This window comes from Grammomys surdaster, unplaced genomic scaffold (genome assembly GCF_004785775.1).
Source record: "Grammomys surdaster isolate TR1022 unplaced genomic scaffold, NIH_TR_1.0 209, whole genome shotgun sequence".
Classification (NCBI taxonomy): Eukaryota; Metazoa; Chordata; class Mammalia; order Rodentia; family Muridae; genus Grammomys; species Grammomys surdaster.
Genome location: NW_021604654.1, coordinates 987,309 through 1,007,010, shown reverse-complemented (window position 1 = coordinate 1,007,010; position 19,702 = coordinate 987,309). Strand labels below are relative to the sequence as shown.

At 53.9% G+C, this 19,702-nt stretch overlaps 1 protein-coding gene across 2 annotated transcripts; it reads right to left on the bottom strand.

Annotated features, from left to right (window-relative positions):
- Nucleotides 1–3,258: 3,258 nt before the first annotated feature.
- Nucleotides 3,259–19,256, bottom strand: Mob3a (MOB kinase activator 3A). 2 transcript variants are annotated; one of them, XM_028771652.1, is made up of 5 exons: nt 19,204–19,256; nt 12,608–12,795; nt 8,477–8,970; nt 7,185–7,387; nt 3,259–5,529 (listed from the first exon to the last, which is right to left on the bottom strand). In XM_028771652.1, the coding sequence occupies exons 3-5, from the start codon at nt 8,895–8,897 to the stop codon at nt 5,500–5,502; spliced, it is 654 nt and encodes a 217-aa protein (XP_028627485.1). In that variant the 5' UTR covers nt 8,898–8,970; nt 12,608–12,795; nt 19,204–19,256; the 3' UTR covers nt 3,259–5,499. The 2 variants fall into 2 exon arrangements, with proteins under 2 accessions (XP_028627485.1, XP_028627486.1); XM_028771653.1 differs by lacking the exons at nt 12,608–12,795; nt 19,204–19,256 and having other exon boundaries at nt 8,477–9,059.
- Nucleotides 19,257–19,702: the final 446 nt, after the last annotated feature.

Here is a 19,702-nt window from a genome sequence, read left to right as displayed (position 1 = left end):
TCTGTATCCACCTCCTAAGTGCCGGTGGTGGCTACACCACCCTCGGTTTACGTGGGCGCAGAAGATCCAACCAAGGGACTTACCGATGCCAGGAGATTTCCTCATCTTCATCTCCCCAAAGTACATTTTGTATTTATTTCTAATGTTTTGGTTTTTTTAAAGACAGGCTCTGCCGGGCGGTGGTGGCGCACGCCTTTAATCCCAGCACTTGGGAGGCAGAGGCAGGTGGATTTCTGAGTTTGAGGCCAGCCTGGTCTACAGAGTGAGTTCCAGGACAGCCAGGACTATACAGAGAAACCCTGTCTCAAAAACTCAAAAAAAAAAAAAAAAGAAAGAAAAAAAAATTGTATTAGTGTTTTGCCCACATGCTTTGTGTCTGTGCACTGTGTGAATGTCTGGCCCCTCGGAGGCCTTTAGAGAGTGTTGGTGCCCTGGAGCCAGATTTACAGGCAGTTGTGAGCCGCCATGAACCCAGGTCCTCTGGGAGAGCAGCCAGTGATCCTGACCACTGAGCCATTGCTCCAGCTTCAGACTTCATTCCTGAAATCTGTCATTTTGTATGCTAAATTAAAATTTTAACTGGAGGTTAGAGAAATGGCTCATGATTAAAAGCACTGGCTGTTCTTGCAGAGGATCTGAGTTTAACTCCCAGTGTAACAGGTCCTAAGACCTTAGCACAACTGACTCCATGATGGAAGTGTCATTCAGGCTGTAAAGTCAGCACATAGACCACACCACCTGACAAAACTAAAGCACAGAGTCTATAGTTAGGGGAAAGCTTCTAAAAGTACTAACCTGTTTTTTAGCTTTTGTTGTCTGACTAACTGTTCCTGCTAACTGAGGTATATCACCTCAGGATGTGGTTTTGTGCTTAGGCTCCAGGCTATACTGGGGTCTACACACACAGAGACTACAGTGCTGTCACTGGGCCATGAAACCTGTCTGAGTCTTCTTCTCTGGTGGGTCCTCCATAACACCAGAAGCATACGGCAGCTCACAGCTCCTGTAACGTTAGCTCCAGCGGATCCAATGGTGTCTCCTGCCTTTTTAGCACTTCAGGCACATGTGTTGCATAGACACACACACAGGCACACAACTCATACCTGATGTTTTAAATGTTTTTTTTGTTTGTTTGTTTTGTTTTTTGAGACAGGGTTTCTCTGTGTAGTCCTAGCTGTCCTGGAACTCATTCTGTAGACCAGGCTGGCCTCGAACTCAGAAATCCACCTGCCTCTGCCTCCTAAGTGCTGGGATTAAAGGCGTGCGCAACCACCGCCCGGCTAAAATGTTTTCAAGACAGAGTTTCTCCGTGTAGCCCTGGCTGTCCTGGAACTCACTCCGTGGACCAAGCTGGCCCCGAACTCACAGAGATTCTCCTGCCTCTGCCTCCTGAGTGCTGGAATTAAAGACACGTGCCACCAAGTCCAGTGTAATAAGTAAATCTTTACACTTTTAGAAATGTATGGTAAGGTCAGTTGACACCACTCTGCTATGAAGGGGCCTTCCAGAACACGATTCTCAGGGAGCATGAGCAAGACACAGGACACTCAGCACATGGTTGGCTCTGGGAGGTCCCTGGAGTCCGTAGAGCCCTCAAGACAAGAAGTGGGTGGGTGCTGGGGAAGGGTAGGGTCAGTGTCAGGCCAGCAGAGTTCCAGTGTACGCAGACGGCATGCTGGAGCTGGATGGTGGGACAGCTGCACACTCCCTCCGTCCTAACCTAAGGGTGACCAGTGACAGGATGGTAGATGGCACCAGTCTGTCTTGTTAGAGGCCCCATGGGACAGAGTCTTTGTCTACTGAAACTGCTCTAGCAAGTGGCCACTGTAGACAGCATCTCGGTGTGTCTAGGCAACAGGACAAACCAACAACATTCACTGACAAGCCCTTAGTCTCATCTGGGATGACAGTGACATGGCTAGCCTTGGGCACGGGCTGTGAGTCAGGAGATGCAGAGAGCTGAGCACGGCAGGATAACTGGTGATCTGGGTCAGATGCCTGAGTTGTGGCTGGGCCACAGGCCTGTCACATACTGAGACCAAGACTACAGCAGGCATCAGTGCCTGACCACACAGAGACGTTGCCAAGAACCCAAAGGACACTGTGTGGAGGTTGGGTGGAGGGGCATGGAGGTGACAGAGCCTGCCTGACTCTGTGTCCTCAGGCAACTGGATGCTAGGGAAGGCTGTAAGTTGGTGCTCCAATGGCCTTGCCTTCTCCTGAGACATGTTTGGGACAGTGTCCCTGTAAGTAACCCAGGGTGAACAAAGCAGTGGTCACATGAACATCTGGGAACATCGGCATGTACCCCAGGTGACCTTTGGGTCATCAGAGGGGCCACCTAAAACACTGGACATACACTGTGTGCCAAGGCCAGCTCCAGCCAGTAAAAGCCAGGCCAGGTGCCCTTTCTGCAGCCTGGGTATCAGTCCAGAAAAGAAGTGTGGAGGGACATTGAACCCAGGCTGCTCAGTGACAAGACCAGACAGAAAAGGACTCAGTGTAGGACTCCATGACAGGAAATGCCCAGCGGAGGCAAATCCAGACTCAGGGTGCCATGTCCACTGAGGAGGTGAGGGAATAGGATGGTCATGTCCCTTTGCCCAGGGTTGCACCTGGGCCTTCTGGCACAGGTCATTGTCACCTCATTGATTGAACACAGGCGTACCTTCAAACGAAGACCTACAAAACCTTGGATCTTGGGAAAGGCAGTGCCTGTTGTATTACTTAGTTGAAGTAGATCACTGCCCGCGCCGGCGAAAGCAGCAGTGTCTCTCAAGGATGGGCACAGGTCATCTCTGTCCCATACCTGGGGCACTAGTGTCTCTTGTGCATCACACTTCTCCTTAACTTGTCTGACACTAAAAAAAAAAAAAAAAAGTTTTTTTCCCTCTGCTCTGGCTACTAATCCCAAGGCCAGAGAAGCCGAGGACGGACCAAGCCTGGCATCTGCGGCCCTCTCCTCCCTTAGCCGGCATCGCCCTCTATGGACGAGAAGCAGCACTGCACGGGACACCTGTGGGCGCTGCCTCAGCCCACGGAGCCAGAGATGCCTTCAACAGCTGCTCCAGCGTGGCACAGGGCAAGCTTGTAACCCTACACCCTGGGAGGCCGAAGCAGGCAGATCGGCAGGAACTATTAGTCAGTGAGGCTTGTGTCACACCACCCGGAGGGGCTACGCAGGAGATTACTCTAAACAAAGTTGCTCGTATGTTAGCTCTACAACCATAATACAAACATGGAGAGAGACTGACACGGTTGTCAAAACTGTATGCTCTTCATTTAAAACAGAGGGGTTGGGGGACTGGTCAGGAGTGAGCTCCCCCCCAACCCCCCAAATTCCCAAGAGAGTGGCTGGGAGCTTGGCTCAGGGGTGGAGCCCCACCTTGAATCCCCCCACCAATGAGGAGGCTGGGGGCGTGGTCAGAGGTAAAAGGAGGAGAGTTGTCCTTTGATCTCCACAACACATGCGACAACAGGAAAACCCCATCTCAAGAGAAAGAATTGCCAGTTCTACACCGAGTCTACGTCTATAGTTTCTTTCCTGTTATCTTGTAGTATTTGGGCCCTTTGTGGTCGGACAGGCTGTTATCAAAGCTTGTCACCAGACCATTGTTCAGGGTGGGAGTTGGCCAGAAACAAGGAGCAGCCCGCGTTATGGAGGACTTTATTATTAGCTGGCATGGAGGTGGGAGGGAGGCAGGCAGATCCGCCAAGTCTTGCGGGTGAGAGATACATTCAGTTAAGCCTTGAGGGCGGGCCCTGGGTGTTTCCAGGACAGGGTATTAGGTGCAGTGACTTCTGGAAGGACCCAGGGGTGTCTCTTAGGCTCTGGACTCAGGCATTGGTGTGATAATGTGTTAACTGCACACATTCAGTTCAGTGGCAGCCTCTGGAAAAATAACCAGAGTTCCTCCGGGTCTTTACAGTGCAGGGGTCTCAGAGAAGGGCCAAGAGGCTCAAAAGCTGGAGCTGGGGACAGTCACATCTTGCTACACCCTTCATGGCACGGCAGAGAGGGCCTGCTGGAGTTTGGTCCTGTGGTCCATAGGGGCCTCACAACACACTAAGTTTTGCTACACAATAGGCTGCCACTGAAGAAAGAAAGGTCCCTGTTACCACCACCTTCCAGGAACTGCAGATCCCAGGGTAGAAGCCAGAAATGAATTCATTGCTGGATTCCAGGATGAACTGTTCTCCGGAGGGCGGACACTAGAAACTGGTTAAAAGTAATCTCAAAAATCTCCAGATGTGCTGTTGGCTGGCACTTGGGAGACAGAGGCAAGTGGATCTGTGAGTTCAAAGCCAGCCTGGTCTACAGAATAAGTTCCACGACAGCCAGGGGTACATAGTAAGAGCCTGTATCAAACCAAAACCAAAACCAAAACCAAAAATATTTCTGAATGGACTGGGCTTGGTGTCTTACATCTTTAACTGAGCACTTGGGATGCAGAGGCAGGAGGATCTCTGTGAGTTCCAGACCAGTTTCAAAACCCTGTTTTAAAAACAAAACCAACAATGTAAAACAGAGAAAGGAAATGGAACTAGCCGCCCTCACAATAGAGCCAGTCTGTGTGTGTGTTACAGCAGCTGCCTGCCAGGGTGGACCATGGCTGCCTGATTCTCACTCCGTCCCTGGGCACCCTATGTCTGGCTCTCCAGGGCTCCTCCACAGGTGTGGGGGTCACATGTGTACTCATGATCATGTAACAAATACTTCTCCACTGTGCAGACTTTGTTTTGTTTTGTTTTTTTGAGACAGGATCTCTCTATGTAGCCCTGGCTGTCCTAGACTTGCTCTGTAGACCAGGCTGGTCTCAATCCCAGACATCCACCTGCCTCTGCCTCCTGAGCCCTGGGATTAAAGGCGTGTGCCAACCCACCTGCTGCTTTACATTTTTTTTTAAGACAATCTTGTTATGGGACCCTGACTGGCCTGACCCTCATTGTGGAGGTCAGGGGGTCTCAAGTTGTTGCAGTCATCTTTGCAGCTGCCTGGAGAGTTCTGGGATCACAGGCTTGCAGTGCATGTACCCTTCCAGACCTACACCCGATAATGGGAGTCTCGCCCTGGGGTGCTGGGCAAGGGAAGCCATGGCACATTAGTGCATCTTTGGAGGTACGCTGGCTGCCTGTGTGGTCACCCACATGCCATGCGGCTGTAAACAGAGACCTGGTGGCACCTCCCTTCCAGGTTGGCACAGGTAAGGGTAAAGAGCCCTGGAGAAGGGACATTGGGTTAGCAATGGCTCCAGATCCTACCTCTTGTCAGAGGCCACAGTACAAACCCAGTGTAAACCCAGTGGCTGAAAGCACAGTGTCCAGAATTCAAGTCCAGCCCCTGGATGGCGGCAAGGGGCCGGGTTTGAGTCAGAGGGCTCACAGTCACCACGAGAGGGCAGAAGCCATGGTCTTGCTGTTCCTCAGACATCGGGATGAGGGTGTGATGCTCCTGAGACACAGGCTGTCTCCGCAAGTCTCGGTGGCCTGGAGAGGCCCTCAGTGACACATCCGTGATGTCATCTCCTTCTGTGGAGACCAGGCAGGTGTCAGAAAACAGAAGGCCCATGGGGCTCACACAGGGGAAAAGAGATCGAGCAAAGGCCTTGCACAACCCAAGACATGGCGGACACTAACAGTGGGCAGGGGTGAGGCAGCTCCCTGTGACGGTCAGAGCCTGTGCCGCTGACTGGGGGGACGTGCTGTGGTTAAGTCCATCTGACGCCTGGTCCTGGGCCACAGCTCAGTGCTACTTAATAGAAAGGCCAGCAGAGGGAAGAGCGCAAGCTTCTATCTGTGGGAGCCAGGAACACTGGTGACGTCTGTCATGTTATAGCTCAGGAGGTAGGGGCAGGAGGATCACGAGTTCAAGGCCAGCCTAGGCTTCATGAGATTCTGTCTTAAAACAACTACAAAAGCAGGCTGTAGGGCTGACAAGATGGCTCAGGGAATAAAGGTGCTTGCAGCCAAACCTGACTACCTGGGTTTGAGCCCCAGTTTCCACAGGATAGAAGAACTGACTTGCAAGTTGTCCTGTGACCTTCAGGTGCATGCCACATCAGCCATGTTCACAAACAGAAATACACAACACAGAAAAACAAAAATGTAATACAATTCAAAGTTAAAAAGAAAAGGCAGGAGGTTGGAGACACGGCTCGGCCTGAGCATGGCTGCTCTGCAGCAGGCCAGGCTTCTGTGGCCAAAACCCACACAGAGGCTCAGAGTCTGCTGTTTCTGAGGATCTCACGCCCCCTCCTGGCCACAGTGACACTGTACACAAGTGTGCAGACAGACATGCAGGGAACACCTTACATAGAAAATCAAAATGAGCCGGGCGGTGGTGGCGCACGCCTTTAGTCCCAGCACTTGGGAGGCAGAGGCAGGTGGATTTCTGAGTTCAAGGCCAGCCTGGTCTATAGAGTGAGTTCCAGGACAGCCAGGACTACACAGAGATACCCTGGCCTTACAAAACAAATAAACAAACAGATAAGTCTTTTTATAAGAAAAAAAAAAAAAGACAACCATTTTAAAGCAGACTGTGGCCAGGCACGATGGTACAGACCTATGATCCAAGCATGTGGGAGGCTGAGGCGGGAGGGAGGATCACCTCAGGTTCTAGTGTGGACTATGTGGTGAATCATAGGCCAGTCTAGGTTACAGAATGGAAAAGGATAAAATCAGAAAAAAATCAATGAATGAATGAATGAATGGATGGATGGATCATTATGCCCTTGTTCTCTAGGAGCTGGAGCACGGGCCACCTGTCCTGGGTGCTGCTGTCTGGAAATTCAGAGGTGCTCAGGGAGCTGCAGGCCAGTGCCCCAATCATGGTCTGTTCTGAACCCACTGTGAGCCACATGGGATGGGATGACCAACCTGGCACCCTCTCTGGTCTAGTGAGCTAGAACATGAGGAGAGAGGGCACGCAGGACAGGCTGTGCGGGAGATGCCTGCCATTAGTACGTGTGCCTCACTAGCACGGGGAGCAGAGACCCTGTGGGCACCAGGCCCTGTGCCTTCTCACACAGGGAAGGCCTCAGCTAGAGTCAGGACATCCTGTCTCCTCACCTGTGTGACCCAATGCTAAGAACGCCCTCTGGCTGCTGGCCCAGAACAAAGTCCAGCAGAGTAGTGGTGGCCTGGATCCCACCCAGCAGGAGAATGGTGCCCTGACCCCAGCTCACCAGGGGCTCCAACTCTTTGGGGTCAATGAGGCCGAACTCCGTGACGAAGTAGTAGAAGTGCTTGTAGCAGGTGTTCACGTGCGCCTCAGAGCCCATCTGCGCTATGCGGTCAAAGTGGTGTATGTACACGTGCACGAACACACGGAACAGCCGCGACAGGATCTTGCGCACTGCCTGCAGGAAGGTCTTGGGAAATGGCGTACCTGGAGGTGGGCAGAGGGACCAGGGAGGAAACCTGTCAGGGCCAGTCGGCCTGAAACTGCTGCCCCCACCTCAGCCCAGGTAGCCTAGCCTGAGATGAGCTCCACAGTGAGCCACAGAGAACGGGTGAGAACGGGTGAGGGTCAGAGAGCTCACGGGACATGCTCGAGGGTCACACAGCCAATGTCTGGGAGCCAGTTGCCTGCCAATCCAAGTATCAGCTTTCATGGACCGCGCCTAGTTTTTGCCTGGGGAGCCTTCCTCTCTGGGATGAGGGCCCCAGCTCATTCTGAGCACCTGCCCTTTCCAGAGCACCAGGAAGTCTCCCAGGCCCGGCAGCTGCCACTCTGTTACTGCCCCCCCTCCTGGGGTTCTATATAGTCCTGAGGACACCAACCACACAGCAGTGAATATATGACTTTATGTGTCCACAAGGACAGCCAAGGCAGCCAGTGTCACTGGATGTCCCCAGGCCCAGAGCTATAGAAAGAGTAGGTGGGCAGGCTAAGCTTCTAGGACAGTGGTTCTTAACCTGTGGCTCTGGACCCCTTTGGGGGCCACATGTCAGATATCCCACCCATGTTCTGATTCATAACAGCAGAACACGACAGTTATGAAGTCTCCACAGAAGAGCCCAATGGCTGAGGCCAGCACACACGGGCAACTGGAGGAAAGACTGCAGCCTTAGGAAGGCTAAAGCACTGAGCTAGAAAGAGCACTATACCCTGGTCCCCAAAATCCAGAGCATGTCCTCTCCAGTGACAGAACGGAGTCCATAGGTGGCCTCAAGGGGAGGACCTTCAGTGGGGTTATCCAGGGGTCAGTGTCTCCGCAGGGTGCTTGGAGGGAGGCAGGAGGGTGTCAGGCAGGAGGCTGGGAATGCTGTTACCAGCTCTGAGCACAGAGCCTAGCATGCTGTGTGCTACACACACAGATTCACATACATATAAAATAACACACACATACACACACCAAGAAGACAGAGGAGCCCATCTGGCCCTTTGTGCTCAGTGTGTGCTCAGCAGACATGGGGTCCTGGGGCGGCTGAGCCCCTCCTGGTGTGAGTAGGCAGGGGTGTGTCCCTGACTCACCAACATTAGTGGGGAAGAGGCCCTCGTTGTTGATCTGCACCTCGATCCAGTCCATAAGCAGGTCCATGTAGCGGGGCGCGGACAGCGCCGTGGGCTTCCGGAAGCGCTGCTCATCCTGCCAGCGGTACTCGTACTTGGGGCCCCCGGACATGACTGGGCACGACTGCTCAGTGCAGCCTTCGCTGATGGTGCCGTAGATGAGGTTGACGCGGTTGAAGAAGTCCACCACATGCACGGCCACCCAGTCGTTGAGCTCCTCACCCGGCGGCAGCTGCACCGCCAGCCGCAGGTCCAGCCCTGCATTCAGAGACGCCTGCGCACGCTTGTGTAGCTCGAAGCGCTGCGTGCCGGGCTCGAACTTGCGTTTGGGCCTGAAAGTCTTGTCCTTGTTGAACACTTGCTTCAGGAATGGGTTTGACATCTTAGTGGCACCTGACTCTCAGAACAGGCAGCAGAGATGACGACGGTGGCCTGTGCTGCAGGTCCCCAGAGGCCTGAAACCGGAAAGGACGGCGTTAGTGCTGGGCTGCCATCTCAGCATCAGTAGGCTGAGGCAGGAGGATCACAATTTTACTCCAGTCTGGGCCACACAGGAACAACTAGTCTCAATATACAAATAGCCAGGAGGCTAGGCATAACACACACTGGGGTTATAATCCCAGGAGACTGAGGCAGAAGGATTGCCCCAAATTCCAGATGAGACTGGGCTGCAGGGTAAGGACTTGGGACCTGTGTAAGCATAGGGACTTTTCTGAGCTGTTCTAGAAACAAACACAATGCTTGCAGACTTCTGGCAGGAAACGGCTTCACCAGAAGAGGCAGGTTCCTAGGAGCCACTTGGTCACATCCAACAAAATGATGGCCCTCAGGTGGCTGTGTTCTCCAGAGTCCTGACACAAACCAGGGACTGCTCTGACAGCTGCTTCAGGAAACATGGGGGAGCACATGGAGTGACAAAAACAGGTGGTGCTGCCTGCTTCGGGAAATGCCCAGGTCCCCAGCACCTCAGGATGTGATTCATGTGAACAGAGGTTCTGTACAGACTGGAAGATGAGTCCTGACGTGAGGTTGCCCAGGATTAGACGGGCAGCCATTCATTCAATGATCGAGTCTTTTCTTCTGAGAGTTCGGGACAGAACCTAGACTTCAGCCAAGTCAGCGTGCCTCGCCCTCTGCCAGGGAGGACCCGCTGCACCGTGCTCCCTGAGTCAGCGTGCCTCGCCCTCTGCCAGGGAGGACCCGCTGCACCACTGCTCCCTGAGATGGACCAGGCCATATGGGAAGGGCAACTAGAGTTGGACCTTGCGGTGTAGCCATGAGATGAAACAAGGGTGCTTGGGAAAGCAGAGAGACAGAGCAGACAGAAGGGGAAGTTGGGATGGGGAGGGGCATGTGGTGTGGGCTAGCCCCTCCCAGCATAGGCAGCCCCACCTCACTCAGGATAGTAACTTGTGTGTCTTACACACAAGGTTTCACATAGCCCAGGATGGCCTCCAAGTCACTATGTAGCAGAGGATGTCCTTAAGTGTCCTACCCTCTGGCCTCCAGGTCGCACTTAACGCTCACTACACTCTCATCAACCTCAGCACTTCTGCTTTTGTCTTACATAGTTTGTGGCCACCATGTTGTGCCTGCAGGGCCTCTCAGGGAGAGTAGACAGAACTGAAGTCACACCTCCACCCAGAGCTATGCTGGTCCTGACTACAGAGCCCAGCTTTAGCCCACAGGACAACGGATGGCCAAGAGAGAGACACAGAGTCTGGGTATCTACATATGGGCTACAACTAAGACTCGCACAGGAGGAAGAGTCCAACAGACAGACAGCTAAGTGTGGTGGGACCAGATAAAAAGGGACACGGCATGGAACTTCGTGACGGGAAATATGGCGACGTGAGGGCTGGTATCCACGGGCTTACGGTCGGATAGTATAGTTGTCAACCTCCATTTGTGGAACGATGTATGGAAGGACATCGTAGTTCACAGGGTGATGGAACGCTCTAGAATTGGAGGTAGTGCCTGTACAACTTAGCCGGAACGTAATGCTGCGCGCCGTGCCTTAGACCTGCGAGTGGGCCGCGGGCACAGCGATCAGGAAGTCGTGAGAACCGCAACAGAGCGCCGGCCAGCTCACTTGCTCACTCGCACTCTGGAGACAAGAAGCAGAGATTGCTTCCCTGGGGCTCATGCTGGGTCAGCCCCACATTCCAAATCTGACTTTAGAGGCAGTATCACTGTGGAAAAAAAAATCTAGGAAATAAGATGGTTTATATAAAGCAAGTGTGGCTCAGGTCCGGATGTTGGGATAACTAGGATTCAGGGTCATTCTCGGCTACATCCCTACTTCCAGGCCAGCCCTGGCTACATGAGATCCTGTCACAAAAACAAAACAAGAGCTTCCTATGTGCACAACCCGTGATCACAGCACACTGAGGTAGAAGCCAGTGGATCTCTGTGAACTCAGAGCCAGCCTGGTCTACAGAGTGAAACTGTGTCAAAATCAATAAAAACAAGCGGAGGTTGACAGTGAGCTCACATGGGGTCACCGTGGATACCAGTCAAGGTAGGGTACCTGGAGGCAGGAGCCCACAGGCCAAGAGGCTGTCGATACCAGGTGGCCCAACTTCCCTACAGCATGTCCACCACACCCCACCGCCATTTCACACCTGACCAGTACTTCACAGCCTTCTGAGGAAACATAACCTTCATTCCAGACAGTTCTCCTGAGCCCCAGACTATGCTCAGGCCACAGTGGCCACTGGGTCAGGCGCTTCACGCAGGCGTGCAGGGTGTCCATGGTCTCCTCTGCACTGCACACTGGGTATTACCCAGCTCTAGACAGCGAGCCAGCCCTCACCATGACCCAGGGTCCCCTGGGGAGGTGGCATAGCAGCAATCTTCTGCCCTAAGGACCCTGCAGGTGCGAACTGACAGTTGGCTAGTTTGGCAGCAGTGCAGGAGGAGCAGAGGCTGGACAGTAACACCCACTGTATGGGCTGAGGTGTCAGACACCTCAAGGAACCTCCTGACACATGCACCCAGGGCCAGGTCTCCCCTCACTTCTGTGTCTTTCTACTTCAACCCCTTAGACAGGCAGACAAGCCACCAGTTCTTCCTTTTATCTTTCTGAGACAGAGCCTTGAGTAGCCCAGGTTGGCCTTTTACCCTGGTCATCTTGCCTCCCCAGTTCCATACACAGAGCCTTGGTGCCCTTGGTCTTCCAGGGCTGGGCAGCACAGCGGTCAGGGCAGAGCAAGACCCACACTTCTTCACTACGACTGCTCCTTTTGACCGTGCTGTGCACAGCCCCCATCACTGACAAGCCTCATTTTACCAGAGCGGTGGCTGCTGCTGAGGCAGGACTTCTACTGACGGCTGTCCATGCCTCAGGGCTTTCCTGGGGACAATTCTGGGGATTCCCTCCAATGCTGTCACCAAGCTGTGTCAAGCAGGAGCCGGGGCCACCACAGGGAGGTGTGAAGAGTCCTCTGAACCTTGCAGCTTTGGGGCTAGCCTCAAGAGACTATAGGAAGGAACAACCCTCTCAGCTGGGTGTCACCCCCAAAGGGGTGAAGAAGCCTCCAGGGGCCTGGACCAACAAGGTTCTGGAATTTTCTCTCATTTGTCTGGTCCTTAGGTTTTATTTGAGACATTGTCTCAGATTTGGCCTAAAACTCCACCTCCTGCTTCAGCCTCTGTTCCACTGGCTGACAGCTGTCAACCTCCCATGCCAGCCCGCTGTGGGCTCCATTCTCCAATGGTGTCCTGCACTCCCACCAAGGCTTGTAGACATGGAAGCAGAAGGTGCTCTGAAGCCCCTCACACGCCTATGTCCTCTTAGGAAGCAGGAGGGTTTTCTTGTCTTTCTTGAGACAGGGTTTCTCTGTCCTGGAACTTACTCTGGGACCAGGCTGGCCTTAAACTCAGGGATCTGCCTGCCTCTGCCTCTTGAGTGCTAGGATTAAAGGTGTGCGCCACCACCGCTGGTGCAAACACTTTCTACAAACTATGGGGATGGATAGAGTCCCAATAAAATCATCTGCCCTTTGTCAGAAACAAACATTCTCCAACACAGAGACAAAGGCTGGCGTAGCCTGTCACCCCCCCCCTCCCCAAAAACCTGTGGTCACCCACCGTCTAGGCGCCTCCTCTCAGGTCCTCTTAGTGGACTTCCAACAGCTGCTCAGAACTGGATGCCAGCACCTCAGGGTCCTCTTCTCTGGGCTGTCCCACTGACAGACACTTAGAACCTTCTGGAAGGATTCGAGGTAAGCTGAGACTGCTCTTCTAGCCCAGCACCCACAGGCTCCTCTTCCTCCCCTCTGAAAACAAAGCAAGAAAACGGAGCTCTAAGTTACACAGGTTTGACCCCTCCCAGACAAGGTTGCAGGGCTCAGGAGCCCAGGGTCACCCACTTCCTTCCGGAGGTTTCCACATCCGACCGTTGCCTTGGGGACAAGGCCTGAGCTGGTTCCATGTGCTTGCTCTGTGGCAGGGCAGCTCAAAACCTGAACAAAGTGCAGCCTCAAGGCCACCTCAACTTAGAAAGGGTCATTGGGAGTATCTTGGGACAGCGCTTGACTCTCCATGTCCACAACCAGCCCCCAACAAAGAGACAACAAAGCAGAAGTGAGGCCTCGCACCTCTGTTGCGATTCTGGTTACTGCTGACACTGTTTCTGAACCGTTATTGGAGTGGGACCACATCCTGGGGCCCTCAAGGGTGACCTCTCTGACAATGACCATTTTCTACAGGGCAGTAGGCACAGATCTATTTTGCAGATGAAGAAACCAGGATCAATTCTCCTCTTTTTGTTTTGGAGATGAGGTCTCAAAGTGTAGCCCAGGTTAGAACAAAACTTGATAGCTTCCCTAGAGTTTACTTGGACTTGTTTACAATGGCATACATTCCGGTTTTCTGATCTAAATACAGAAAGAAGAAAAAAACCCAAAGGGGTGGAGCCCTGCCTAGAATCCCCCTAGGGTGAGGCGCTGGGGGCGTGGTCAGGGTGGTGCTTGTCGGGCATGTGTTCAAGGGTTCTGCATGCCAGTCCCACCCAGGAAAGGAAAAGGAGAGGGAGGACTCTGCCATAGAATGGTCCTCAGAAACGGGAAACATGTCCTCTGTGGGACTCAACTGAACTGCACAGAATCCCCCTGCTCTAACAGTTCTTGCCTTTCTGGTTAAGACGGCTGAAGCAGGGCATTCTGAGAAAGCCAGGTCTGTTCCAGGGGACTCCTGGGAACTTCCCTCTGTGAAAGCATGCTTTCCGAGTGGAGGGGATTTCCACGGCCCAGCCAGGCCCGAGTGTTTCCATGGGCACTGGCTGCGGAGATGACCCACAGGGACTTTTCCGAGTATGGGTGTCCTGCAGGGAGTTCCCATGTGAGCCGGGCCACCCGACCTGCTGGAAAGCACGGTCACGTGCCGAGGGTCTGAACTGGCACTCTGTTCTGCTTTAGTTTTTAGCCAGCGTCTCATGTAGCCTGACGATCTTCCTGCCCCTCCCTCAAGCCCTAGGCTGATAGACTTGCCCCACCATGCCTGGCTTTTGAAGTGGAAGTTCGCAAGCTTTCCGAGATGAATAACAGGGTCTTGTGGGTTTCAACATGGAAGGGGAGGGTTAGAGGGAAGAGCCCATGAGGTGGGTCCTTGGTGAAGGCACTTGCCACTGCCTGAGAAACAGGGTACCCCAGGAATCGACATGGAGGAGGAGGCGGAGACTCGACTCTTCCCTTCCCCTTCTTTAACTTCCTCCATACAAAATAAATGAATAGATGGATTCAGGTGAACTTCTTTAAAGTCAAACCCCTCAGCATTGCGTCACGGAAGGAAGGAAGGAGAGAGGCTCACACTCCGTGAGCCTCAGATGACCCCCTGCTGGGAGGCCTAGGGCAGGACTGCGGACACCAGGCCCTTCTCCCAGTGAGCCCACAAGGAAGGCAGTGTCTGATACCCAGAGTGTGCCCTAAGGACAGCTGCAGACTCAGGTCATGAAGAGGTCACCTCTGTGACAGAGCCAGCACACCTCACACTCACTCAGCCTTGCTGCAAAGTGAAAACTCCTGCCATGGCGGCGCTCAGGAAGCTGACCCAGGCTTGTTTGCTCAAGGTAAGCCTGGGTCACAGGATGAGTCCATGCCGTCACATACTTCAGCAAGAGGCGCTGGTTCCATCACAGTGAACTTTATCACACCTGGGTGTAGTGTGCAGGAGTGTGCAGGAGCCTGGGTGTAGTGTGCAGGAGTGTGCAGGAGCCTGAGGCAGGAGTGTGGCTTGGCCTGAGAGCTCTGAGCCAACTTGGACCCCACAACAAGAATGTCTCTTTAAAAAGGAAAGACTGCCGGCTGGCAGTGAGGCTATGTCTTAGAAACTAACCCAACTATAGAGACCCAGGCACAGGCGCATGTGCCGAGGCCGCAGACCTGATCCAATCTGTGGGAACTCTCAGTGAGACAGACGTCCTGTCATCTACACATGAGCAAGCAGAACACACACATCACACAAACATGTACCAAGTAGTAAATAATTTTAGGTTTCTTTCTTTCTTTCTTTCTTTCTTTCTTTCTTTCTTTTTCTTTTTTTTTTTTTTTTGAGACAGGGTTTCTCTGTGTAGCTCTGGCTGTCTTAGAACTCACTCTGTAGACCAGGCTGGCCTCGAGCTCTGAGAGATCTGCCTCACGATTTGGAATTAAAGGTATGTGCCACCATGCTGGGACATAAAATACAATCTTTAAATAAAAAAAATAAGCCCCCTGGCAACGGGCAAAGAGACAACACGTTGATGGTGGTGTTTGTATGTCAGCCAAGGGCAGAGCTGACTGGACTCCTTTGTTCGTCCTAGCTTGATGCCTAGGACTCATGAAAAGCAAACCAAATCAGATCCAGGCCGCGAAGTGCAAAAGGAGGAAGGAAGACCTGCAGACTACCATGCCACCCACAGACCTGCCCTCCAGAGCATGGCACTGAAGCCATAGGCACCCACTTGCTGAAACACAGATGAAGGGTGTCACCCAGGGCCCGCCCTCAGCGTGGCCCACCTGCAGTGGGAGCCCCCACAATGCACCAGTGTATGGTGGTCAGATGCGGAGATAGAAGTGGAGCAGCCAAGCGCCGTGGACAGACAATAACCTAGAGACTGCGGTAGAGAAGTGCTGTAGGGGCCACACTGAGGTCCCAGCCCGAGGGCCACATCTGAGTCTGTGGCTATACAGTGGCAGGGGTTGGAGTCAATGTGTGTGGCTTATATTCCCACCGGGGACCATGTGGATGTCCTGGGGCTGTGCAGTCCTGGGGCCGTGCATCTCTCACCAGAGGCAGTACTTGGTAAAGCTTTGGTAGTGTGGGGCCTGAGCAGGCAGCACCGTGGAGCTGGCCCTGGTGGAAGAGGCGTGGGTGAGCCAGCCCCAAGTGCCTGAGTGTAGGAGAGCTTAGCCTGCCTGCCTTGAGGCACAGAGACGATGCCCCACCTCACCCTTGTGGCCGTTGGGAAAGCTACCCATAGGCTCGTGAGCTCTGGAGAGCTGGCCTGCCCTCCACTGCCACAAGGTGTTGTGGGTGCAGGGGTGATGGCTCCCCCTTGCCACCTGCAGTGGAGTGCTGGCCTTGGGGTCATGGGCACACAGGGAAGCCAGAAAGCAGCCTATGGCGACTGCTTCCTTGGTGGCCCTCTGTTCTCCCCCCAGCACCAAAAAGGACAAACACCGCTAACCAAAACAGTGACTCTCCTGCATCACACGTAAGAAACAGCTCATGCTGGGGGTGGAGAGAACAGTGCGTGAACACAGAGCACTGCCGCCAGGATGGGGTTCAGGGTCAGTTCTCACCCCTATATGGCATGTCACAGCCTCTGGAACCACAGTCCCCTGAGGATCTGATGGCCTCTGCGCCAGCCAAACACACACATGCAGGCGAGCACTCACACCTGTGTTTACATGGCACGGTCTCAGACTCACCACACAGGCACATAGAGAGAAAACACAAGGGTCAGGGGTCCCAAGGACCTCAGGATGGAAGGACCGCTGGCTCCTCCCAAGATGTCCTCCACTCTCCGGGTAAGCTTACTGTCATGCACGCGCACACGCACGCTAAGGAAACGTAGTAGTAATAACGCCGATGATGAAAACATCGATAGCTGGGCAGTGGTGAGAAACCAAAAAAACAAAGAAAGATAAAAAGAAGCCAGGCAGTGGTGGTGCACGCTTTTAGTTCCAGTGCCTGGAGGTGGAGGCAGACACATCTCTATGAGCTTGAGGCCTGCCTGGTCTACACAGCAAGCTCCAGCCCCATGCAAGTTGCAGCTCTATAGAGCCACACAGAGAGGGCTTGCTCAGCCCCTACCCCGCCTGATGGGAGTGGACGCCATGAAAGCCTCTAGAACTCCATGAGCGTCAAACACAGCTGTAAATTTTCTGGTAGACTCAAAAAAGAGATGAAACGTACAACATTCAGATTTTCGCTAATTTATGATGCACTTCTGCCCCAATAAACCCATTATAACTGTCTATACACATCCCTGCAGTTCTCGTTCTTGACAGGCTGAAACAGGAGAACTTGACACTGTCCTGGGCTACCGAGGGAATGACAAGCCAGCTTGGGTGCAGACACAGCACGACTGATTGTGTGTCAACATAAACTACAGAGAGGCTGGAGCCAGCCCCGTGCAGAAGCTGAACCGCGCCGGCAGCGCGGGCGGCCCAGCAGAGGTCTGGACTTCAGATCCCTGCGCTCACAGGCAGCTCACAATTGCATGGGACTCCTAAGCTGCGGGGAACCCGACGCCCTCTTCGACTGTGAGGCTCCTGTAGGCACGTGGCGCGCACACACGCGCACACACACGCGCGCACACACACACACACGCGCGCACACACACACGCGCACACACACACACACACACACACACACACACGCGCGCACACACACTAAAGACTACGTCCATCCTACGTCGAAGGCACGCCATCCATTGAACCTGAAGAACGCCCACCTGCCGGCCGCACACTGCGCTGCCCTACAGTGTCGTCCTGGTCTCAGGGGGACACGAAGGCCGGGGAGGGGGGCTCTGCTCAGTCCACGTCTCTGGTCGCAGACAGACAAAATTCAATTCGAACATACATTTCTATCACTTTCACTCCACCCTAACATTGGAAATTAATTCTACTTTGGGGGAGTGCTTATCTTTTTTCCCCCATACTGAGGGGGAATCCAGGCCCACACACTCCTAAATTAACTTTCTGATGCTGGGCCCTCCCTGGGGGATTCTAGGCAGGGGCTCCATCCTGGCCACGCCCCCAGCTCCCTCACTGGGGGATTCTAGGGGCTGGGTTCCACCCTGACCACCCCCCACCCCTTTTGGGGGGGGGGGGGGCTCTCTCTCTCTCCTTCTCCTTCCCTCTCTCTCTCACTTTAAAAAGATTTATTTATTTTATATGAGTACACTGTCCCTGTCTTCAGAAACACCAGAAGAGGGCATCGGATCCCATTACAGATGGTCGTGAGGCACCATGTGGTTGCTGGGAATTGAACTCAGGACCTCTGGAAGAGCAGTCAGTGCTCTTAACCGCTGAGCCCCCTTTTGCTCTTTTTGAGGTGAGATTTCACTGTGTCCCAGGTTGTCCTTGAACTTAAATGGCTCTGGAGTGAATGGAGAACCGACGGACACCAAGAAGCCCCAGGGGTGGAATTCTCAGCCTCGTCAGCTCCGCCGTTCACCGAGTTCTAATAACATGTCAGGGACGGGGCGGTTAGAACCTGGTTTCCGGAAGTTCTCGGAGCTGTGTTCCAGGTTATCTGCTCCTGCCTTTGTCAATGGATAAGTCTGTGGTCTCGTCTGCATCCCGCTGCGTCCAGCTAACATCTCTCCGAAGCCCCATCGCTTCCAGAGCTAGTAACTGCTTCCTCCATGCTGAAGGAAGCATGGCTGACCCGAAAGTCCTTACAGTCCTGTGTAGGGAACACACTGTCCCCGTGTCTCCTGACACTCCCACCCGCTCATCCTTGAGCTCCCAACTCTGCATAATGGTAGCAAATCAGAAACGAAAGTTACGAGGATACACGTAGGCTCTGGAGTAAGCAAAGACCTTTGCCCTGCCTTAACACTGCGCCAACCTCTGCTGTGACCGTACACCTTATTCTATGGAGCCTAGGGAAGAGGTGGAGGGAAGAGGGAAGAGAAAAGCAAAGGTATTGGGGCACGCCTTTAATCTCAGCGTTCAGGAGGCTGATCTCTCTGAGTTCCAGGACAGCCTGGGCTAAATAAAAAAGGAAAGGAAGGAAGGAAGGAAAGACGGAAAAGAGAAAAGAAACTGTGGCCTAAGTTTACTTTCTGTGATCTGTTTTTGAGTCTTCCCTATCCAACCTTTGACCCTTTTTTAGGGGAGGCCAGGGAGTGCTGAGAGAGCAGAAGTGGAGATAGAACCCAGGGCTTTCTACACACACAAGGCAGATGCTTCACTCCGGAGCAAGAGCCCAGACCTTCAATGAATTCTTATCAAAAACCTGGTAGTTTCAAACAAATGAGTCATCGGGATATAGGATGGAGGATCCGATCAGGCAGCTGGAGGCTAGCCTGGGCTATCTGGGACCTCAAATATTAGACATGCTTGTGGTCCATGACGCTCCCTTTCTCCCCCTTTTGGTAGACCCAGGTCCCCAGGCCCTCTGGGTCCCGCCGCTGAACACTGTCATCCTGAGGATGAAGTCCCGCCGCCCGCCTCGGCCCTCCGAGGACCCACCTGGCCTTCCGGAGCCGTCTCCCGCCTCGCCGAGCGTCGGGCCGCGCCCGCAGAGGGACACGCCCGCGGAGGGACACGCCGCAGACCCCGCCCAGGCCGCGCCCGCCAGCCGGATTTACTTCCCTTAAAGGGAAGGAGCCCGGATGGAGGCGTGGCGCCCGAGCTCCCAGGATTCCTGTATGAAAGGCGGGCACTGGCCGCAGGCCCCGCAGCGCTCCGCGCCCCTGGAGACCAAGACGGGCGCTGCTGATTGGCTGAAATCGTGCGGCTGAGGGGCGGGACGAGCACTCCCTCGCTGGCTCCGGAACGGGCGCCAGCCCGTAGCGCATGCGTGAGGCGCCGAAGGTAGGGTGGAGCCTGGAGCCGACTGGCATTACCAGTTGCCAATTATAACAGGTGTGGTGCGAAACCGGGGAGGAGCCAGATTCAGGAGCAGAGGCGGACCTGGGACAGAAGTTGGGGCGGTGGGTGTGGCGACAGGCTAGACAGGGGCGGGGCC